The sequence below is a fragment of the Peromyscus californicus genome, unplaced genomic scaffold, assembly GCF_007827085.1.
Source record: "Peromyscus californicus insignis strain IS unplaced genomic scaffold, ASM782708v3 Scaffold_13__1_contigs__length_99412109, whole genome shotgun sequence".
NCBI classification, from domain to species: Eukaryota; Metazoa; Chordata; class Mammalia; order Rodentia; family Cricetidae; genus Peromyscus; species Peromyscus californicus.
In genome coordinates, this window is record NW_026294424.1 from 76,522,654 (window position 1) to 76,542,053 (window position 19,400).

Consider the following 19,400-nt stretch of genomic DNA (forward strand, 5'->3'; position numbering starts at 1 on the left):
TGTGTTTACCTTGCTTTATTATTGATTTAATCATGATGTTTTGCATAATAATTAAGTAATAATATATGAGTCTGGGATTGCTTAGCAATTCATCAGTCTGACTCAAGTTTAATTTTAATTATAGAAATATAAGAGGCTTTTCAAAAAAATCCTGAGAGATCTCTAGGTAAGCCCTCGTTTATTATAAATCCAATTTAAAGACAAAACCCACAAAGTTATAATTTTGGGGTATCCAGGTTAACTCATATCCTGTCTAAGTGCTGGCAAAGCTCGATTTTGTAACAGACATCCAGCAGATGATACCTCAGCCTTCCAAGCAAGTGAATATTTCACACAGAAGCAGAATTTACTTAGTAGTTAGCCTGTTGATCTTGTGACCCATTATCCTGTAAGGATAACTGAGGTACTGAAAGATTTTACAACAATCAGCAGTTTCTAAGAATAGACCAACTGAATCAGGAAGTGATTCATCTTGGGCAAGTTATCTAACAGAGTACATTCAAGGTAGGATCAGCTTCCTTATGAATTACAAGCAAATATATATATGAGTGTGTGTATGTATGTATATATATATATATATATATATATATATATATATATATATATATATTTTACAAGTCTTTTCAATATAGTAAATAATCCTCTAAACAATGTTCACTATTACAATCCCATCAACAGAGATTATGTGTGTAATAACTGAATTACACTAAATGTGTAGACATTAGACAGTAAGCTTGAATTAATACCTACTTGGTTAATTTGACACCAAATTCATCATTTCTAGTACATAATGTAAAATCAAATCCTGTAGAATGATTTATTAATGTTCAAGAAAGCAAGCTGAGAAGCATACAAGCTTTAGGTATAGGAAAAAATATTTTCTGAAGTTTATTTTGGTTTGAATTTAAATTGTCCCCTGAATTATATATTAAATATTTGGTTACTAATTGATGGATTTTTGGAAAGTGACTGTATGATGCAGGTCTGACCTAAGACATGTGTCACAACATTGATGGATTCCTATTTGGAATATTGGAGCTGGCAGAATCTTAGGAAGTTGTTGGGTGATATTTTGTTTGTGTTCTGAAAAATAAAGCTAACCTGAAAGATCAGAGAAACAGAGAAACCACCAGTGACCTCCTACCTTTCCAGATCCTCTGACCAAAAGCACCAAGATCCTGTCTCTACCCCTGTCTCCATCTCCTGAATGCTGGGATTAAAGGCATGAGCTACAACTGCCCAGCTTCTATGGTTAACTAGTGGCTAGCTCCATCCTCTGATCTCCAGGCAAGCTTTATTTGTCAGAACAAAAACACAATATCACAGAACAGGAGGTACTTGAGAGCATGGAGCTGGAGACACATCTGTTTCCCAGCCTCCCACATCCTTCATAATTCAGAGATATTCCTTGTTCTCAAGCAAATAAATTAAAGGTGCTTGTACATTCAGTTTGTAAATACTCCCAAGCATTGTAGCATAGTTTATCTCACAGTTTTTAAGCACCACCAGCAAACTGTAGTTTAAAATGAGCTTTCCCTGCATAGGCCCCTTCCCGGTGGGGCTAGCAGGGAGCCTGCCCGGTGGCCAGAACCTGGGGCCAAGTTGGGCAGGTCTTCCCTGGAGTGGCTGGTGCCCAGGGATGGGGTCTGGGGCGAGGAAGGGTACTCACCAGTTTTCCAAAAGGGAAGTCCGGAGCAAGATGGGAGCTGGGGGCCGGCCTCTAAGTCTCAGGAAGAGGCTTGGGGCTCAGGCAGATGGGCGTGGGGGCAGGGCGTGGAGACTGCAGGGTCTGCCAGGGGTCTTGGAGAAGGGGATCCTTCCCGGTGGGGCTAGCAGGGAACCTGCCTGGTGGCCAGAACCTGGGGCCAAGTTGGGCAGGTCTTCCCTGGGGTGGCTGGTGCCCAGGGATGGGGTCCGGGGCAAGGAAGGGCACTCACCAGTTTTCCAAAAGGGAAGTCTGGAGCAAGATGGGAGCTGGGGGCCTGGGAGGAGGGGACTAGACCTACCTGGACTGAGTCTACCAGGTTGACCTCAGTCTGTGGGGAAGGCTTTGCCCTGGAGGAGATGGGAATGGGGGGGGGGCGTTGTGGGGAAGGTGAGGGGGACGGGAGGGGGGAGAACAAGGGAATCCGTGACCGATATGTAGAACTGAATTGTATTGCAAAATAAATTAAAATAAATTTAAAAAAAAAATGAGCTTTCCCTACTTTCGAGAATTGCTGTCCTTGGAAATGTTTCTGCACCTTTCTACACCAAAGCTCCTTGAAATGAAGGCTAATTATAGGTTTTGATACACATCTGAGCAAAAATTAGCTTTACACAGCCTTTAAAAAGCTTGATTTTTAATTATTATCATTATGAACAGATGGCATAAATAACTTTAATTGAACTTATAAAGCAACATTTGCTATAATCACTTTGAATATCTTGAAACAACCAAAGGACTTTCCTTCCTTTTTTGCTTTGACAAAAAATATGAGTAGAAGAGATTATTATTATTAATTCAATGAATTTTTTTAATTTTAGGGTGAAAATGCTATAATTGACATAAACCAATAGCTGACTTTGACCTGCATTGAGACCAGTAAATTTATTTTGAGCTGAAACTATGTGTCATTATGCAAACAAGTTCAGGAATTTTATCCCTTGGTTTATGTGTTAGATACATCATTTAAAAACAGATATATAAGCTTTAACTAACTTAAGCAAATCCCTATCCTGAAGACTCAGGGATGTAGGCTGATGAGAAGGTGGAGAGATTGTAATAGCTAAAAGTGACAGAAAACTCCAGGGAAGCAGAGTCTTCAAAACTCATCAGGGCTGACACCATCTGAACTCACAGACACTGCAGCAAACACAAGACCAACAGATCCAAGCCAGATAGGGTCACGGCACTGACAGGGAAAAGAGAGAAAGAAGAGGCATGTAGTTGTGGATATAAAGAGATGGGGAGGATGGGAGTTCTGAGAGGAGTTTGGACAGGAAAATCATTATTAGAATACATTATATAAAACTGTTTATCAATAAAAGAAAATCCAGCAAACAAAACTAAATATGCCACACTTGTAGTAATTTGTGTATTAAATGATGTTGGGTGAGGTTGAGAATCACTCTACTGTGGCAATGAGGGCAGGTATGGTTGTTGATGTTTTTGTGTCTATAGCTCTAGCTACTTTTTAAAAAATATATTTGACATAAATTGTGATATGTTAAAATGGAAGTTGAAAAGATCCACAGCTAAACACTAGGCAGAGCTCCAGGAGTCCAATCCAGTCGAAGAGAAAGAAGAGGGATTGGATTCTATGAGCAAGGGGCATCAAGATCATGATGCGGAAATCTACAGAGGCAACCAAACCAAAATAGTGGGCACTCATGAAATATAGGCCAACACCTGTGAAGCCTCCACGGGACTGGACTAGGCTATGGGATGTCTTTCTGTACACTGTGAATGTGTTGCTCTGATTGGTTGATAAAGTTGCATTGGCCTATGACAGGGCAAGATGGAGTCAGCCAGGAAGATCCAAAAGAGATAGTGAAAGGAGAAAGGAGAGGGAGGAGAGACACCAGCCACTACCAGAAGCAAGATGTAAAAGTACCGGTAAGCCACAGCCACGTGGCAACTTATAGATTAATAAAAATGGGTTAAGTTTTAAGAGCTAGCTAGCAAGGTCGTGCAATTAGTAATTAATATTAAGCCTCTGAATGATTATTTTATAAATATCCACAGGCCTGCAGAGGCTAAGTGGACTGGAGAAACCTGACTACACTAGATCCTCTGCATAAGTGAGACAGTTTGTGTAGCTTGATTTGCTTAAGGGACCCCTGGCAGTAGAATCAGGATCCATCCCTGGTGCATGGACTGGCTTTTTGGAGCCCACTACCTATGGTGGGACACCTCGCACAGCCTTGAGTCAGGGGAGGTGGCTTGGGCCTGCCCCTACTGAATGTACCAGGCTCTGCTGACTTTCCGTGGGAGGCCTTACCTTCTTGTAGGAGGGAATGAGGGGGTGGGGGTGGGGGAGACTGGAGGGGTGGAAGGAGGAAGAGGGGGATCTGTGATTGGTATGTAATATGAATAAAAAATATTCTTAATTAAAGAAATAATAAAAAACTTTAATTTTTTGGAAATTGTTATGGGATAAAGTCTTATTCTCAGCAAACTTGCATAAAAACTATTAGTTAGATTAGATAACTATACTGTTCTTTCTAAATGTAATTTTTTTTAGTATTAGAAACTGTTTCCTATTTTATAAAACCCAACAATTTTAACTGTCAAAAATTTTAGTATATAATCCATAAAGTATCTAATTCAAAAAGTGGAAAAATCCATTTGCAACAAACTTCAAACAGTACATGAAACCTACTGGTTGTCTAAAGTCATACTAAGCATTGCTTTAAGTGATATAAATATGGAATCTGAGGCATGTTCAATTTTATTTTCCTCTCCTGCTTAAGAATATGACTGATTGTTTTTCTTTGAATGGGTTAGGTGGAGTTTCCCTTTCCTGACTGCATGCTCCCAAATAACCAGCAACCACTTCCCAAATAAATGATTCGGAGACTTATTATAAATTATAAATGATCAGTTGATAGCTCAGGCTTGTTACTAGCTAACTCTTACATTTAAATTAACCCACATTTCTTATCTACCCTCTGCTACGTGGCTCATGGCTTGTTGCATCATTGTCTACATGTCCTGCTTCCTCTGTTTGTGAAGGACTCTGACCTTCCTCATCCCAGCATTCTGTCTATCTCAGGCTGTCTCTACCAATCTCTTCCTGCCCGCTATTGGCCAATCAGCTTTTTATTAACAATAAAAGCAATATATATTTACAATGTACAGATCTTGATAAAATGAAGCGATAGTAAGTTTTGCCATGATAGAAGGGACCAACCTGTCCAGTCTCAAAGAGTATTTTTTTCTTCAGGAAGACACACTAAACTCACACTTCTTTGAATATATGGAATACAACTACAGGGTAACAAATTAATGGAAAACATGATCTGTGAAAGTGCCATGGGACATAAATAATTACACATTTCTCCAACTAGTCATGATATGCTTTAAATTTTTGAATTTTTAATTCTTCAAATAAAGAACACTGTTGTAAAATGCTAGAGATGAAGAGGAAATGCATTCTTGAATCTTATAACAGAGAGATGGCTCCAGGGAAGATCCACTGAAGTGGAGTCAGACTTTTAAATATTTACTTGTGGGTTGGGTACTATGTATTTGTCCATTATGTTCCATATAGCCAAAGGAATAAAACCATGGTGAGTGGAATAAACTTAGTTTTGTTTTCATTACATGCATTTAATTGGTTTTCATTAGTAACCTTAAATTCTTTGTATTTATATGACCCGTACTACTTTTTTTCATTATTAAAACCAAGATGTATCTATCAAGCTTTAGTATACCTTTTCAAAAAAAAAATAAATACATTTGGATGTAGGAACACAAATTGTTAATTTTATTGTAGTCTGGGGTCTGCAGTTTCTTTCAGGGAAGTGATGGTATTTAAGTTGCTCTTTTGAGTGTCACACAATAATCACCTAATTTAAAGATGACATTTCTCAAGTAACAATTATAATCACCTATTAAAATGTTTAATTGTATATCAATGTAAAACTAGAAAAATATCAACCAAAAAAATGCAACAAAGTCCAAGGGAATAATGAAGGAGGTTTCTAAGGCTTAAATACAATATGGAAAGTTCTCAGAAGATAGAAAAAAAAAGCTCTTAAGCACTGAGCCTGCTCACTAGACCAGAAATCAGATAATTCAATTACCTTATGAAATAGTGCTATGAAATATTCATGTAATATGACTATTTATTTTAGGATCAAGCTCTTGCAAATAATTCAATGCTATTTTTAATCTTTATATTGATAACTTCTGCTTTTCATCCTCTCATTTTTAAGTGTAAGATGGGCTCTCCTTCATAATCTAATATGATTTCACACTCATGGCAGACCTCCTGGTTCAAGTTTAAGTGTGCTTTTATTCAGCATGACTCATCACGCCTAGTTTAACTCCTCCTGTTGATTAACCCTAGCTCATAATATAAATTTAGCTAAATTCCATCACAATTTTCTTTTATTAAAAATATTGTTGCAATCAATAGTTGTATCATAATAGCTGGTCATCTTTTTCTAAGTCTTTATTATTGAATTCCTATGCTGCCTTTCTTGCTCAGATGAGAATAGCTACCTTTTCTTATAATATGAATGGAATTATTGCTGATTTCCTATGCACATAGGAGTTGAATTTCTTCTGATACATCTTATGCTTCTTTTGTGCCCACATAGACATCTGGATGCTCATTAAAATTGTAAAAATACCAACTGAAAGAAAAAAATAACATTGTTATATTCCTGTAATGGAAACAATGAGTTACACTTAAAAACAACAAAAATAATTAATAATAGAAAATATTTCCTGTGGTGATATTGTGTTCCCCAAAATAGTGTGCACCCTAAAAAACTTATCTGAGGTCAGAGAACAGAACAGCCACTAGATACAGAGGCCAGAAAATGGTGGCATGCACACCTTTAATCCTAGCATTCCGAAGGCAGAGATCCATCTGGATCTCTGTGAGTTCAAGGTCATACTGGAAACAGCCAGGCATGGTGACTCACGCCTTTAATCCCAGGAAGTGATGGTAGAAAGCAGAAAGATATATAAGGCATGAAAACCAGGAACTAGGCCTGGTTAAGCTTTTAGGCTTTTGAGCAACAGTTCAGCTGAAATTCATTCTGGATGAGAACTCAGAGGCTTCCAGTCTGAGGAAACAGGACCAGCTGAGGAATTGGCAAGGTGATGTGGCTGTGGCTTATTCTGCTTCTCTGATCTTCAAGCATTCACCCAAATACCTGGCTCCAGGTTTGTTTTTATTAATGAGACCTTTTAAGATTCGTGCTACAATTTTCCAAATGCTGTATCATTTCCTATTCCTAAATTCCTTCTGTGTGTTGCTTAGAATAATATATGCAATAAAATTATTTGAAGGATAAATACACCAAAACAATCTATAAAAACTCCTTATATATTTTCTTCTCAAAAAGTTTCTAAAAGAAATCACGTTTTCAATAAACATATATAAATATACATATATACACATATAAACTATTTACATACATTGTATTTATATACATACTAAGTTAATGATAATTCATAACTGATAAATGCAACAATCAATGACTTGTGTATCACATATATTTCTTTAAATATAACACTAGGGTGATCCAATTTTCCTCTTTACTTTAAAATATAAAGTTTTCAAAATTTTGCAATCATCATTCCCCAGCCCACCATTAACAGATGTATATACACACACAAGAGGTAGCTTTAAGTGAAGTACATACTCAGTAATATACTTCCATTGCATTTCTTACCTTGAATTAAATTTCAGTTATATAGGTACAAATAGGAGATAATGTTTCAGTATTTTAATACTAAAATAATCACTACCAAAATAAAAATGTATATGTAATATATCATTACAAACACTTCTACATTAGTAGGAGAGTAATTCATTCTCAGAAGTTAATTCTCCTACAGATGTTCTCATGTTGATTAATTGTCAATAAATAAAAAATTACCTGGAAGTGTTTGTGTCATGACTGTGAAACTAATCCAGGATCCAATCTGTTAATATAAAATCCCAAAGTTAGCATACACCTGTAGTTCATCCAGATATTTAATCACTTGTGGTCTTAAATAAGTCATTTGAAAGGTCAAAACATTACAAAAGTTATGACTACAAAGAAATTTAACATAACTTTTACATGTGAAAGCCACAAAGGGTCACAAATAATCATGACATTCATAACATAAAAGAGCATTGTTTTAAAATCTTTACTATACTCAAAATTCTAATATATCTCATGCTATGTTATATAAAGCTTAAAAATTCCTTAAGTGTGCATATATTTATGTAAAATATTAATATACCTGTCAATATCTTTAGAAAAATCTATCTGTAGATTGTGCATAATATATTTAAAGCATGTAGTTGTGGGTTCAATATATATAGAATGCAGTTCAGTCATTTGCTTATGTAAATACCATACCTCATAGGTGTAGTTGGGACAGGAAACCAGGAAAAAGAGCCATGTAAAGGGGTTATAATTTGCACTTGGAAAACAGGCATTGCTTCCTTTTAAGAAAGATGAGAAAAATGTCAATTACAATATAAGTTGCTGCAAATGATACAGTACAATTTTAAGTAATATCAAATTCCAAATATCAAATGAGTACAATCATATAACACATGAAATGTCATCTATTCATAGCAATTTATTTCATAAATATCCCAGAAGAGTCATAGTTTCAAATGTTGTAACATTTTGACTCAGAGGGAACAGCTCTCATTTTTTAACATTTCTACATCTATGTTGCTTTAAAATTGTGAGGTGCAAAGTATTAACAATTATTTAAAGAATTAAATGATGCATAGTAATTACTCTGTATAACATAATACCTGCAGCAGAGTTCTATTCCTAAATTATATATAAAAAAAAGCTTTGCTAATTCCATGGCTTTTTACATTCTCTCTTAGTGTCAAAAAATAATTGTTTGAGATTATATATACCTCAAAACTCACTACCAAATTATTGAAAATCCAAAGGGAATTATATAAGGATGTCATTTATATGAAATGAGTCTGAAAATTTCTTGAGAGTTATCTTGAATCAGTATAGTCAATATTCAGAAATACCACAGAAGTTATTTTGGCTAATCAATCAAAAATGTTATTTACAGCTTCCATTGTATTTAGCACACCATTAATTTTCTCCCAGTAAATTTTTTTCAGGGAACATTTTGGCAAAAAAATGTATAATGATTTCAATTTGAACTTTGAATTGTGACACTTGTAAAAGAAAATATGAATTACAAAATTACAATTTTATTCTCCATAGCAAAATTTAATTAGATAGTAAATCAACTAATCACATTTAGTTACTATTATAAAGTCATAATGGAATGTCAATGTGCTGTGTTCAAAAATATAACTGTGGTTGAAATATCAAGTTAAAATATATGAATAACGTGCAGATATCATTATTGCTCACTTTATGACAAAGATGAGCACATGTTGCTAGTTCTCTTAGAATAACAGTTCTCAACCAGTGGGTGATGACCCCTTAGGTGGTTGAATGATCCTTTCACAGGAGTCACCTAAGACCATCAGAAAATCCATGTTTACATTATGATTCATAAGAGTGGCAAAATTACAGTTTTGAAGTAGCAACAAAAATAATTTTATGGTTGGGGGTCACCACAAATGAGGAACTGTATTAAAGGGCTCCAGCATCATGAAAATTGAGAATCTCTGTCTAAGAACATTTATGTAAACATGTCATGTAAGGCCCATAGAGTAGTCAAAAGAAAGTTTTTTGGAAGCTAATTCAGTCAGAGAGGCTAGAGATACACATGAGATCATCTGAGACAAGCCTCTAGATAATGAATGTTTAGCTCTAGGCATTGATTATTAATGTGTTCACAAGTCCACATTTGTTTTTTACTATTTGAAGATTAAAATATTTTCTTGATTCAAAAAAGAGACCAATAACAAGGTTATGTCTAGTTTTTATTAGTCTCAACATAGTCTTTGATTGGAATTTTAAATTCATAACTTTTCAGGACTACATTTATTGTTCATCCCAGATTTAGAATGATACAGATGGTCATTGGAGACATATATTAATATGTTTATTAAACTCTGAATTTCAGTGTCACTTTTTTCTCTGTATGAATGAAATGACCTCCTGAAAAAAATATATAAACAACCATCTCCTTCTCAGCATCTGCATCCCAGGAAATATACCATGAATGATTTTTCATCAGGATTTTCCACAAATCAGATATTAGAATGGTCTTTTAGAGTTGAGGAACTTTCTGAAGAGTATACAGTAAGCACTGTATTATACGTAGATAGATAATGCAGAATAAATTGTTGCTGGTATAAGGACACAATATAAATGTGTAACTATTCACTACTGATATGCTGGTATTCAATAGTGATGGACAGGGTGCTTTGGCATGTTCAATAAAAGGAAAAGAATTAAGTGGGATTTTAATAAATATACCCAATATAGTTTAAACTTAGTTAAAACTGCAAGTGATAAATTCAAATTAAAGGTAAAATATAAATGCTACTAAGGCCTCCTTGTTAGCATGTGTAGTGTAGCTATTTCCTCTGTATTGAAATTGTCCTTGTTAGAGACAGAAGGATGTTCATAAGACTCAAGAAGTATTCAATCTCCTGAGGCCCCTCCAGAAAATAACAGAAACAGTGAATATTTTCTGGTGAGAAAAGACTCTTCAAATTTTGCAAGGATATCTAGAATTGCAAGTTTTGTGTGTTCATACATTCTGGAGTGGGCTTTTCATTGATTTGTCTGCTTTGAGTCACACATGGTCCTTTAAGAACCCCTTGCTCATGTGCCTGCTTGTTGCTCCAATAAATTCATTGCTTTCCCAAGACAGACTTGGGTGAAATTATTCATTGGTTCATCTGGGATGAACAAATATCTATCATGTCTTCTAGGAAATGTGACATGAGAACATGTGAAGAGTCCTGATCATGTACCATGATAAGGCAGCTAAAGTCCAAACTCGGACTAGCATTATATATGAAGAGTAATAAGGCAGTAAGACCACACAGGTCCATTGTAAGCAGAGATAGCCAAGCCAAGGCAATATCTAAACATTTTCCACTATCTACATTTCCTTGAAATCCTTGAGACTGCAGAAGTTACCCAATCATCCTTACTAAACTTCAGCATCCACTTTCTATACTGCAGTCTATAGGCCACTACCCTAGAAGAAATAAACAGAGTAAAATTTGTAAAAGGAAGATGTGAAGTTGGGAGGGAGATAAGATTTGAGGTCCTGGGAGTAGTCAGAAGGTAGGAATGGAGGATGATATGAAAAAGTTACGTGGTATTCAAGTATAAAAAATTCAAAAGATAAAATTGATTTTTGAAAGATAATCCTCATCTTCCCTCCTAACCTTTGTCAGTAGGATTACATCAGTTTGGCGCCTATCTGACATGTTTCTAGGTCTGCAGTGTGTGTAGATGTATTAAGCATGAAAAAAAATTGGAAGAGCAGGATGAATATAAAAGAACTAACCTGTGTGACTGGGATGAGCCAACACTGTATTGATAAAATGATTTCCAGCTTCACAAATCTGCAAAATATAATACAGATTTTCAATTAACAAGAGGGAATTTTGCAACAACATTAGAAGTTTATATTGTGGGCTTATATCTAGCCACCAATATTTAGTTACAGCTAGATAGAAATTCTGAAGATAGTCTTCACTATGTTAACAAGCAGGTTCAAATGTCTGTATTAATTCGTCAGTGCTATCTGCTTTTCATCATGTTTTCTGGGTAGTTTTTTTTTTTTAATCATGAAGTTATTGTACATGCTGTTAAAGAAAGACTTCATAACAGTATGCACTCTCAGTTCATTAATACAAGAGCAACAGTTTTAGTGCAAGAATCACAGTTCGATACTCTGTTTCAGCTCAGTTTGTGAGCTAATTACAATACAGCACAGTATCCAGGCTGTGACATGTTAATTCCTCATTTTTATTAGTCAGGTTTACAGTGATTTAAAACACAGCAAATGAAATAGAACCAAGAAAATGATGAGTAGTTTAGCTAGGTAAGTAGCAGATAATGTAGCTAAAGAGGAAGGGTAAAAGCAAATATAAAGGATGGAATTGGTAAAGAGAGCAGCATCACCAAAAGCAAACCAGTTCGATCCACATTGTAGTAGTGGTGACAGTGTCTTGAAGACCATCATTAGGTGTGATTCTACATTATTAGAATTTAAATTGTCTTGGATAATAAAATGGTATACTCTACAAATGAAGTCAGTGTGACTATTATGGAAAATAAGTGGAAATTTTAATGGAGTTTACATTTGAATTAATTTTAAAGAAAATTTAATTATTATTTTGTGAGTTGATAAAATCCTCATTAGGTAGTTCAGCCATTTGTAACTTAATGCTAGGTTCATTATTCAACTTAATAATATGATAATATTAATTATTTAATAATATTTTGTTACTATATTCAGTTACTATATGGATGAATATGAAATAGAAAAGAAATATCATATAATACAGAAATGTTGTAGTGGAGATGCTCTTTAATTGCTGCTCAGTATTATGCCTAGACTCCAAACAAATGAAAATGAGAATGACTAGAAATAACTTATCTTTATATTATATAATGAATGCTCTTTCTTATAAACAAGTCTTGTTAAGTAATTTCTTTATTTTCTGAAGCTAATTTTATTTGTAAAAACAAAAATCCAAAAACTCTTAAGACAAGACTTGGAATCAATTCTTTCAATCTTTTTTAGTAATATTAATTCCATCTTTCATGTAAAACACCTTTCAGTGTAATCTCTGCAGACTTTATAGGAATCACAATATTCTGCCTTGTCATTTGAACTGCCCTCACATTCTGATTACTATGGCTTAGTATGATTAATAATCAATGATCATATAAAGTATATTATGTCTAACATTGACACTGGGAAATAGGAAAGAGAGCCATTGTACTAATTAAATTGAAATATAAAATCTACTAATGACTTTCAAAGGTTAACTGAGTTTTTTCAGATTTAGATGTATTTTCTTCATAAAAAAATAAGGATAGCAAAAATAACTGGAATTTTATCTATTTTTACTATAGTATTCAAATTACTGGAACATTTTTTGCTATATATGATTAGAGATTTTTTTTTTTTTTTTTTTTTTTTGGTTTTTCGAGACAGGGTTTCTCTGTGTAGCTTTGTGCCTTTTTCCTGGAACTCACTTGGTAGCCCAGGCTGGCCTTGAACTCACAGAGATCCGCCTGGCTCTGCCTCCCAAGTGCTGGGATTAAAGGCGTGCGCCACCAACGCCCGGCAGATTAGAGATTATTTTAAGTTTGAAAATTGTTAATTATACTGATTTGGAGGATTTAGCTTCAACTTTAGATGTTATTGCCTATATGTTCCTTTGAAATAAATTGCTATTTAATAGATAAGGGCAATGCAATAATATTTCAATAGTCACAAATGATTTTTATGATAACTTAGATTGATATATGTAGCTTGAGTTTTCCTGACTGGCCCACAGTCAGGACAAATCTCTGTCACCCGCCAGTCCCACAGCTACTCAAACCCGACCAAGTAAACACAGAGACTTATATTGGTTACAAACTGTATGGCCGTGGCAGGCTTCTTGCTAACTGTTCTTACAGCTTAAATTAATCCATTTCTATTAATCTATACCTTGCCACGTGGCTTGTGGCTTACCGGTACTTTACATCTTCCTTGTCCTGATGGCGACTGGCAGTGTCTCCCTCACCCAGCTTCCTGTTCTCTCAATTCTCCTCTCTGTTAGTCCCGCCTATACTTCCTGCCTGGCCACTGACCAATCAGTGATTTATTCATTGACCAATCAGCAACACATTTGACATACAGACCATCCCACAGCAGATATATTCCTAAAATTATATACTTAAAATTCCTGGTTTGTCTATATTTTTATTTTTTTAACTGTTTTTTATTTTTATTTTTCAAAACTTTTAGTACATATTTCAGTTTATAAATAATCCATTAACATGCATTGTTTTAATAAAAATTTATTTTAAAACTGATTTTTTTTAATAATTGTCCAGTGATTTTTTTTTACTTTTGAAAAAAGTAAATATTTCGCAATGATTTTAAATAAATTTCATATAGTTTTTAATTTACATGTTACAAATTAAACCTTTTTTTATCTTTTTTTTTCAAGACAGTGTTTCTCTGTGTAGTTTTGGTGCCCGTCCTGGATCTTGCTCTGTAGACCAGGCTGGCCTCGAATTCACAGAGATCCCCCTAGCTCTGCCTTCTGAATGCAGGGATTAAATGCATGGGTTACCACCATCCGGCTTAAAATTAAAATTTATTAAATTGTTTGTATAAATTTGTTTTATTTGCTTTGATTATTGGAGATAAAAATTTGTTCAAAAAATTATAAGATCACTGCATTTTGGAACTTTTTGAATGATTTAAAATTTTCATTTTTACTTCTATAATCTACCTCATTACCATAGTTTTTACAATGTATCACCTTATTTGTAAATCTATGGAGTTTTCACAAATTATTTTGTGCACTCTGAATACCACACATTGAGTTTTGAGAAAGCAGATGAGAGATAACATGCTCTGACTGTGGAATAAGTGATGACCCCAAGCTTTCTTGTAGACATTTTCTTCATTGGCTTTCATATTATGTAGCTTAAAAAGAAATACAAGTTTTATGTTTACATAATAGTTACTGATTTTAATTTAAATCAGTTGTTCTCAGTCCATGGTCATACTCCCTTTTGGTGTTGCATATCAGATATCTTGAGCATCAGATATTGACATTATGATTGATAACAGGCTTGTACTTCCCTCTCCATCCCTGTTACTTAAGGCTCAACACACACAAGGCCAAGTTTATATTCCTTTCCAAGCTACATCTCTCTTCTTACTTCTCTATTTCTGTGAGACAAGTATTAAATTTATCTAATTGAAAAAAATTGTTAAAATGCAATGTGGTCTGAATATTGTTTTACCAGGTAAAGGTCTATTCTAGTAAAGAACAGAAGCAAAGATCAACATAAATGAATGTTATCATTTTTAGATTCAACAGTACCTAAAGTAACAAAAAATAAAGGTTTGCAAATAAAATTTTATAAGAAAAATTTAGCCCCTGCAATTGAGGTATATATTTATGATTGAAATATACATTATTGAATACTTATCATTATTTCCCTATTGATTGCTGTGTTTAATAACTGACTGCACTAAGTTCTGTTAGTTTAATGAAAGAAAATTTACAATAGTCTGAACTTAAAAGGAGTTGTGATTTCTTCACAAATGAAATATACATATAGCATTCATACTAAAATGAATTAATCTTACACTTGTTTATTCATTTATAAATGACTAAAATCATCTTTAAATTATCTCCTTATGTTTGTAATATATGTAGATCTTCTGGATTTACATGATATATTCAAGCCTGAACAAATCTTTAAAAGTTATATTCTGCAATATTATCTATTACCTAAATTGTATCTGAGTAACAAATGTTTGCAAAATTTAAATCCATATGGCAAGCATGGATAATTATTAAGAATCCCTTAGGCCATCAATTATGTTTTTTTCTGTTCCCCATAACTATAGCTTGCAAGAGGTTCAATGAAGACTTATGTCTTATTTGCAAACTTTGATGATTTCCTGCTAGTAAAATTACATTGTTTTCACTTTTAAGAAAGATTATAAAATGTCTCCAATATTATCTCTGCTTAAAATCAAAGGTATTCTTTTCTGTTGGAAATCCATCTTAACACATGTCTTTAAACCTAAAGACCTGAGTAATCACAAATTCATTAAACCTTTATAAATTGAAATAAAAAATAATTGACACATGCTCAAAAATGTGAAATTACAGTCACCATGCTTCTCTCTACCACATTTGTAGTGGATTCTATTACTGCTGCAAGTACTGCATGAATGTACATTAGCTTCCTGGACTTTCCTAATTTTTCCCAGGATTGTATGGTAAATAACGTTGATAAGTTTATATGAAAACACGAATCATTGGCGTATGAATGAACAGAACAAATCAGTTGCACATTTCAAGTTGTTAGAATTTTGCTTGTGTCTTATTATGTATTGACTCTAAGATGGTTGTGATATAAATTTTTGGAAAATCTCTAGCTTTTTTATTTTTACATGTGCCTTTCATATGCAATGGAGGAGGGGAAATCAGTAAGTGTCTACAGCACACTGGAGAAAACAGAGTAAATCAACGGCAGCACGTGAAGGGAGGAGTGTGAATCACACCAAAATGAGATTGTAAACATGTTATAAACAGCAACAAAACGCAGTGCAAGGAAGGAGAAAAAGCAGAGTCACAACAAGAGGCATACAACAAAGACAACAACAGAGCCCAAAGTTAAGTAACAATTGAAATAGATTGGTGTGTGTGTGTGTGTGTGTGTGTGTGTGTGTGTGTGTGTGTGTGTGTGAGAGAGAGAGAGAGAGAGAGAGAGAGAGAGAGAGAGAGAGAGCCAAATACTCCCTCTGCCAAAACTTTCTGAGTAGTTCACAGTCATAAAATCATTACAAATAAAATGAAGCTAAAAATTTATTCTGCCTGGACCATGGAGAAGAATAAAGTTAAATGTTTAGTGTACTTCACCATTTTAATTAATAGTAAAAATAAACAATATGTAATATTTATAGACTAAATATAGATATCTTACTATGTGCAAATGTAGTCACTTATAAGATACATCCTAATATTATTTGTCACAATGGTAAAGCTAATATAAGCATAAAAATACTTTGTTCACTGGACTGATTTGTTAAAAGAAGAAAGAATTTTACATGCTCATATCAACTTGTATATAATTCAGTGAATAAGCATGTTTGCTTACATGGGATGATGGGGAAGAAAAGGATTGTGAGAACAATTTAGAAAGGACCCATCCCTAGTTTAATGCTCAGTACCACTAATTAAATCAAACAGATGTAAAATTTTTCTTTATACTTAATCAATAAATAATTTAATTTTTTTAAATATTTATGTGTTAGAATTATGATGTTTGCTCTTAGAGGTTTTTTAATTCATAAATGTATAGATCCTAATTTTTTACTGTTTACTATATTTCAAAAAATTCTGGTTATCTGACTGCAGAATTTTTTATAGGAAGGAATATTTAACAACTAATGAGTAAATTATATAAAGTTGTTTGTTTTGTTCTACTTTATATGTATATATGCGGTTCATATTTCATACAAAATTTAGAATATCAAGAAAAAACACTCTATAATACATACCAGAAAGCTGATAGCAGATATTGTTATTTGTCTGTTTCCAAATGCTGTAAAGGAAAAGCAGATGCAATGTTAGCAAGCCCTCCTATTGGATCTTTATCCTGAAGACATTAATCAGACATAATTTCAGTATCCAACAGTCCAGTCCTCTAATTAAAAAGATTGAAATATGCATTTGATTTTTTAATACTATACATTTGATCTGTAAAATATTTAAATTATTTTTGTTTACTCATGTACTTTTCTTCCTCTATTCTAATAGTGTTTAGAAAATGAATGGAATAACATAAAATTAATAGGTATTCTTAAGCTCTTTGTTAATAGATTACCTCTTGTTTAGTTCTCATTTTCAATACATGTATAACATGGCCCAGCAAACAGCAAAAACTTGCAATTTCATTTTTCTTATTTAACAATGTAATGGAAACAATCATATTTCTTTTATCTTGTACCTCTCATATTTACTTTTTAATTGTAAAAATTTTGAGTATGCTTTGTATTCGATTCTGTTGTAAATGCTTCATATTTATCATAAGAACAAGTAGAAAAGACATGGCTTTTACAATTTTCATTATTTTTTAAATATATTTATTTATAGAAGTGTGTGTACTCATTTTATTTTGTGCATGTGGAGGTCATATACATGTATTTATATGAATATATGTATATATATGTATACACACACACATGCACAAGCATATATATGTGGTGGTTTGAAAGAAAATGGCCCTCAAAGGGAGTGGCAGTTGTGGCATTATTAGGAGCTGTGGAACTGTTTGAGAAAGTGTGTCACTGTGGAGGTGTACTCTGAGGTCTCATGTATGTTCAAGCCACACCCAGTGTCTCAGAACACATCATGTTGCCTGTGTAAGATGTAGAACTCTCAGCTACCTCTCCAGCACCATGTCTGCCTGAGTGCTGCTATGTCCCACCATGATGCTAGTGGACTGAACCTCTGAACTGTAAGCCAACCAATTAAATATTGTCCTTTATAAGAGTTTCCATGGTCATGGTGTCTTTTCACAGCAGTAGAAACCCTGAATAAGACAGAAGTTGGTACTTGGAACATGAGTATTGCTGTAACAGGCCTGATCATGTTTTCATTTGGAGGAATGTGGAATTTGGTCCTTGGTTTAGCAAAGCAATGGAATGCTTTAAGCACTATTGAGTGGACTGCTCTAGTAGGGCCATGGAAGACAATGGTACTGAGAATGATTTGAACTGTTGGGGGCTGGCTCAAGAGGTTTCAGAAGAGAAGAATTTTAGTATGTTGCCTAAAGATCATTCTTGTGATACTTCGGTGAAGAAAGCAGCTGCCTTTTGCCCTTGTCTGAAGAATCTGCCTAAAGCTAAAGTGAAGCGTTTTGGATTAATTAACTTGGCAGAGGAAATTTCAAAACAGTCTAAAATAGACTCTGTAGTGTTATTATTAGTGGTAAGTCTTTTGAAGATTTATAAAGAAAAGGAGCAAGCCGAGCAGGGTAAATTACAAAGTGTAAAATCTGAGGAGAAAAAGAGCACCAGGAAATGGAATGGAGCCAAGTCCTGTGTTCAAAGTGATAAACAGATTAAGAAATGGAATAAAGGGAGTGGTGATTTCAAGGCAAGATCCCATCAAGCTAAGTTTCCAACTTGTAAAAAGGAGTTCATGTAAAGCTTAAAGCCAGGTGTGGTGGTGCACACCTTTAACCCCAGCACTCCAAAGGCAGAGGCTGAATTTGAGGCCAGACTGGTCAACAGAGCAAGTTCAAGGACAGCCAAGCTTAGGATGTGAAGGAAGCCATGGAAAACTGAAAGCTAGTGAAGATGCAATTGACCAAGTGGACCATGTTCCAACACCAGCAAGCACCAGAACTTGGCCGATCTGGCCACATGGTGCTGGCTTTAAGGATAGGAAAAAAAAGTGGGGGCATTATAAATTATTTATCTGTGACTAAAGAAAGCAGCTGAGATCATGCACATGTCAGGGGATCTTGCTTTTGATTTTATAGGTAATTACATTTAAGAGATTGCATGAATCTCAGAACAGTCTTTGGACTTTGGACTTTGAAACATTGTTGAGTCTGTGATAGACTATGAGCACTTCTGATGCTTGACTAAATGCATTTTTGCATTATCATATAGCTACAAGTCTTTGAGTTCCAGGGAGTAAAATGTAGTGGTTTATAAGAAAATGGTCTCCAAAGGGAGTGGCACTATTAGGAAGTGTGGCTTTATTAGAGTGGATGTGGCCTTGTTAGAGAAAGTATGTCACTGTGGAGGTGTGCTTTGGGGTCTCATAGATGCTCAAACTACACCCAGTGTCTCAGACCACTTCCAGTTGCCTATGCAAGACTTAGAACTGTCAGCTACTTCTCCAGCACCATGTCTGCATGCATGGTGTCATGTCTCATGATAATGGACAGAGCCTCTGAATTATATGCCATCCAACTAAATGTTGTCCCTTATAAGAGTTGTTGTGGTCATGGTGTCTCTTCATAGCAATAGAAACCCTAACTAAGACACTATCCAC

At 34.3% G+C, this 19,400-nt stretch overlaps 1 protein-coding gene across 1 annotated transcript in view; it reads right to left on the minus strand.

Moving 5' to 3' along the window:
• Positions 1–2,257: 2,257 nt before the first annotated feature.
• Tecrl (trans-2,3-enoyl-CoA reductase like) overlaps positions 2,258–19,400 on the minus strand; it is a 66,390-nt gene continuing 49,247 nt past the window's right edge. Inside the window, exons 8-12 of the mRNA XM_052735917.1 lie at positions 16,892–16,935; positions 11,141–11,198; positions 8,074–8,159; positions 7,603–7,648; positions 2,258–6,345 (exon numbers count right to left, since the gene is read on the minus strand). Of these exons, the coding sequence (XP_052591877.1) occupies positions 6,218–6,345; positions 7,603–7,648; positions 8,074–8,159; positions 11,141–11,198; positions 16,892–16,935 (362 nt within the window). The 3' untranslated portion in view covers positions 2,258–6,217. The remainder of the gene's footprint in view (positions 6,346–7,602; positions 7,649–8,073; positions 8,160–11,140; positions 11,199–16,891; positions 16,936–19,400) is intronic.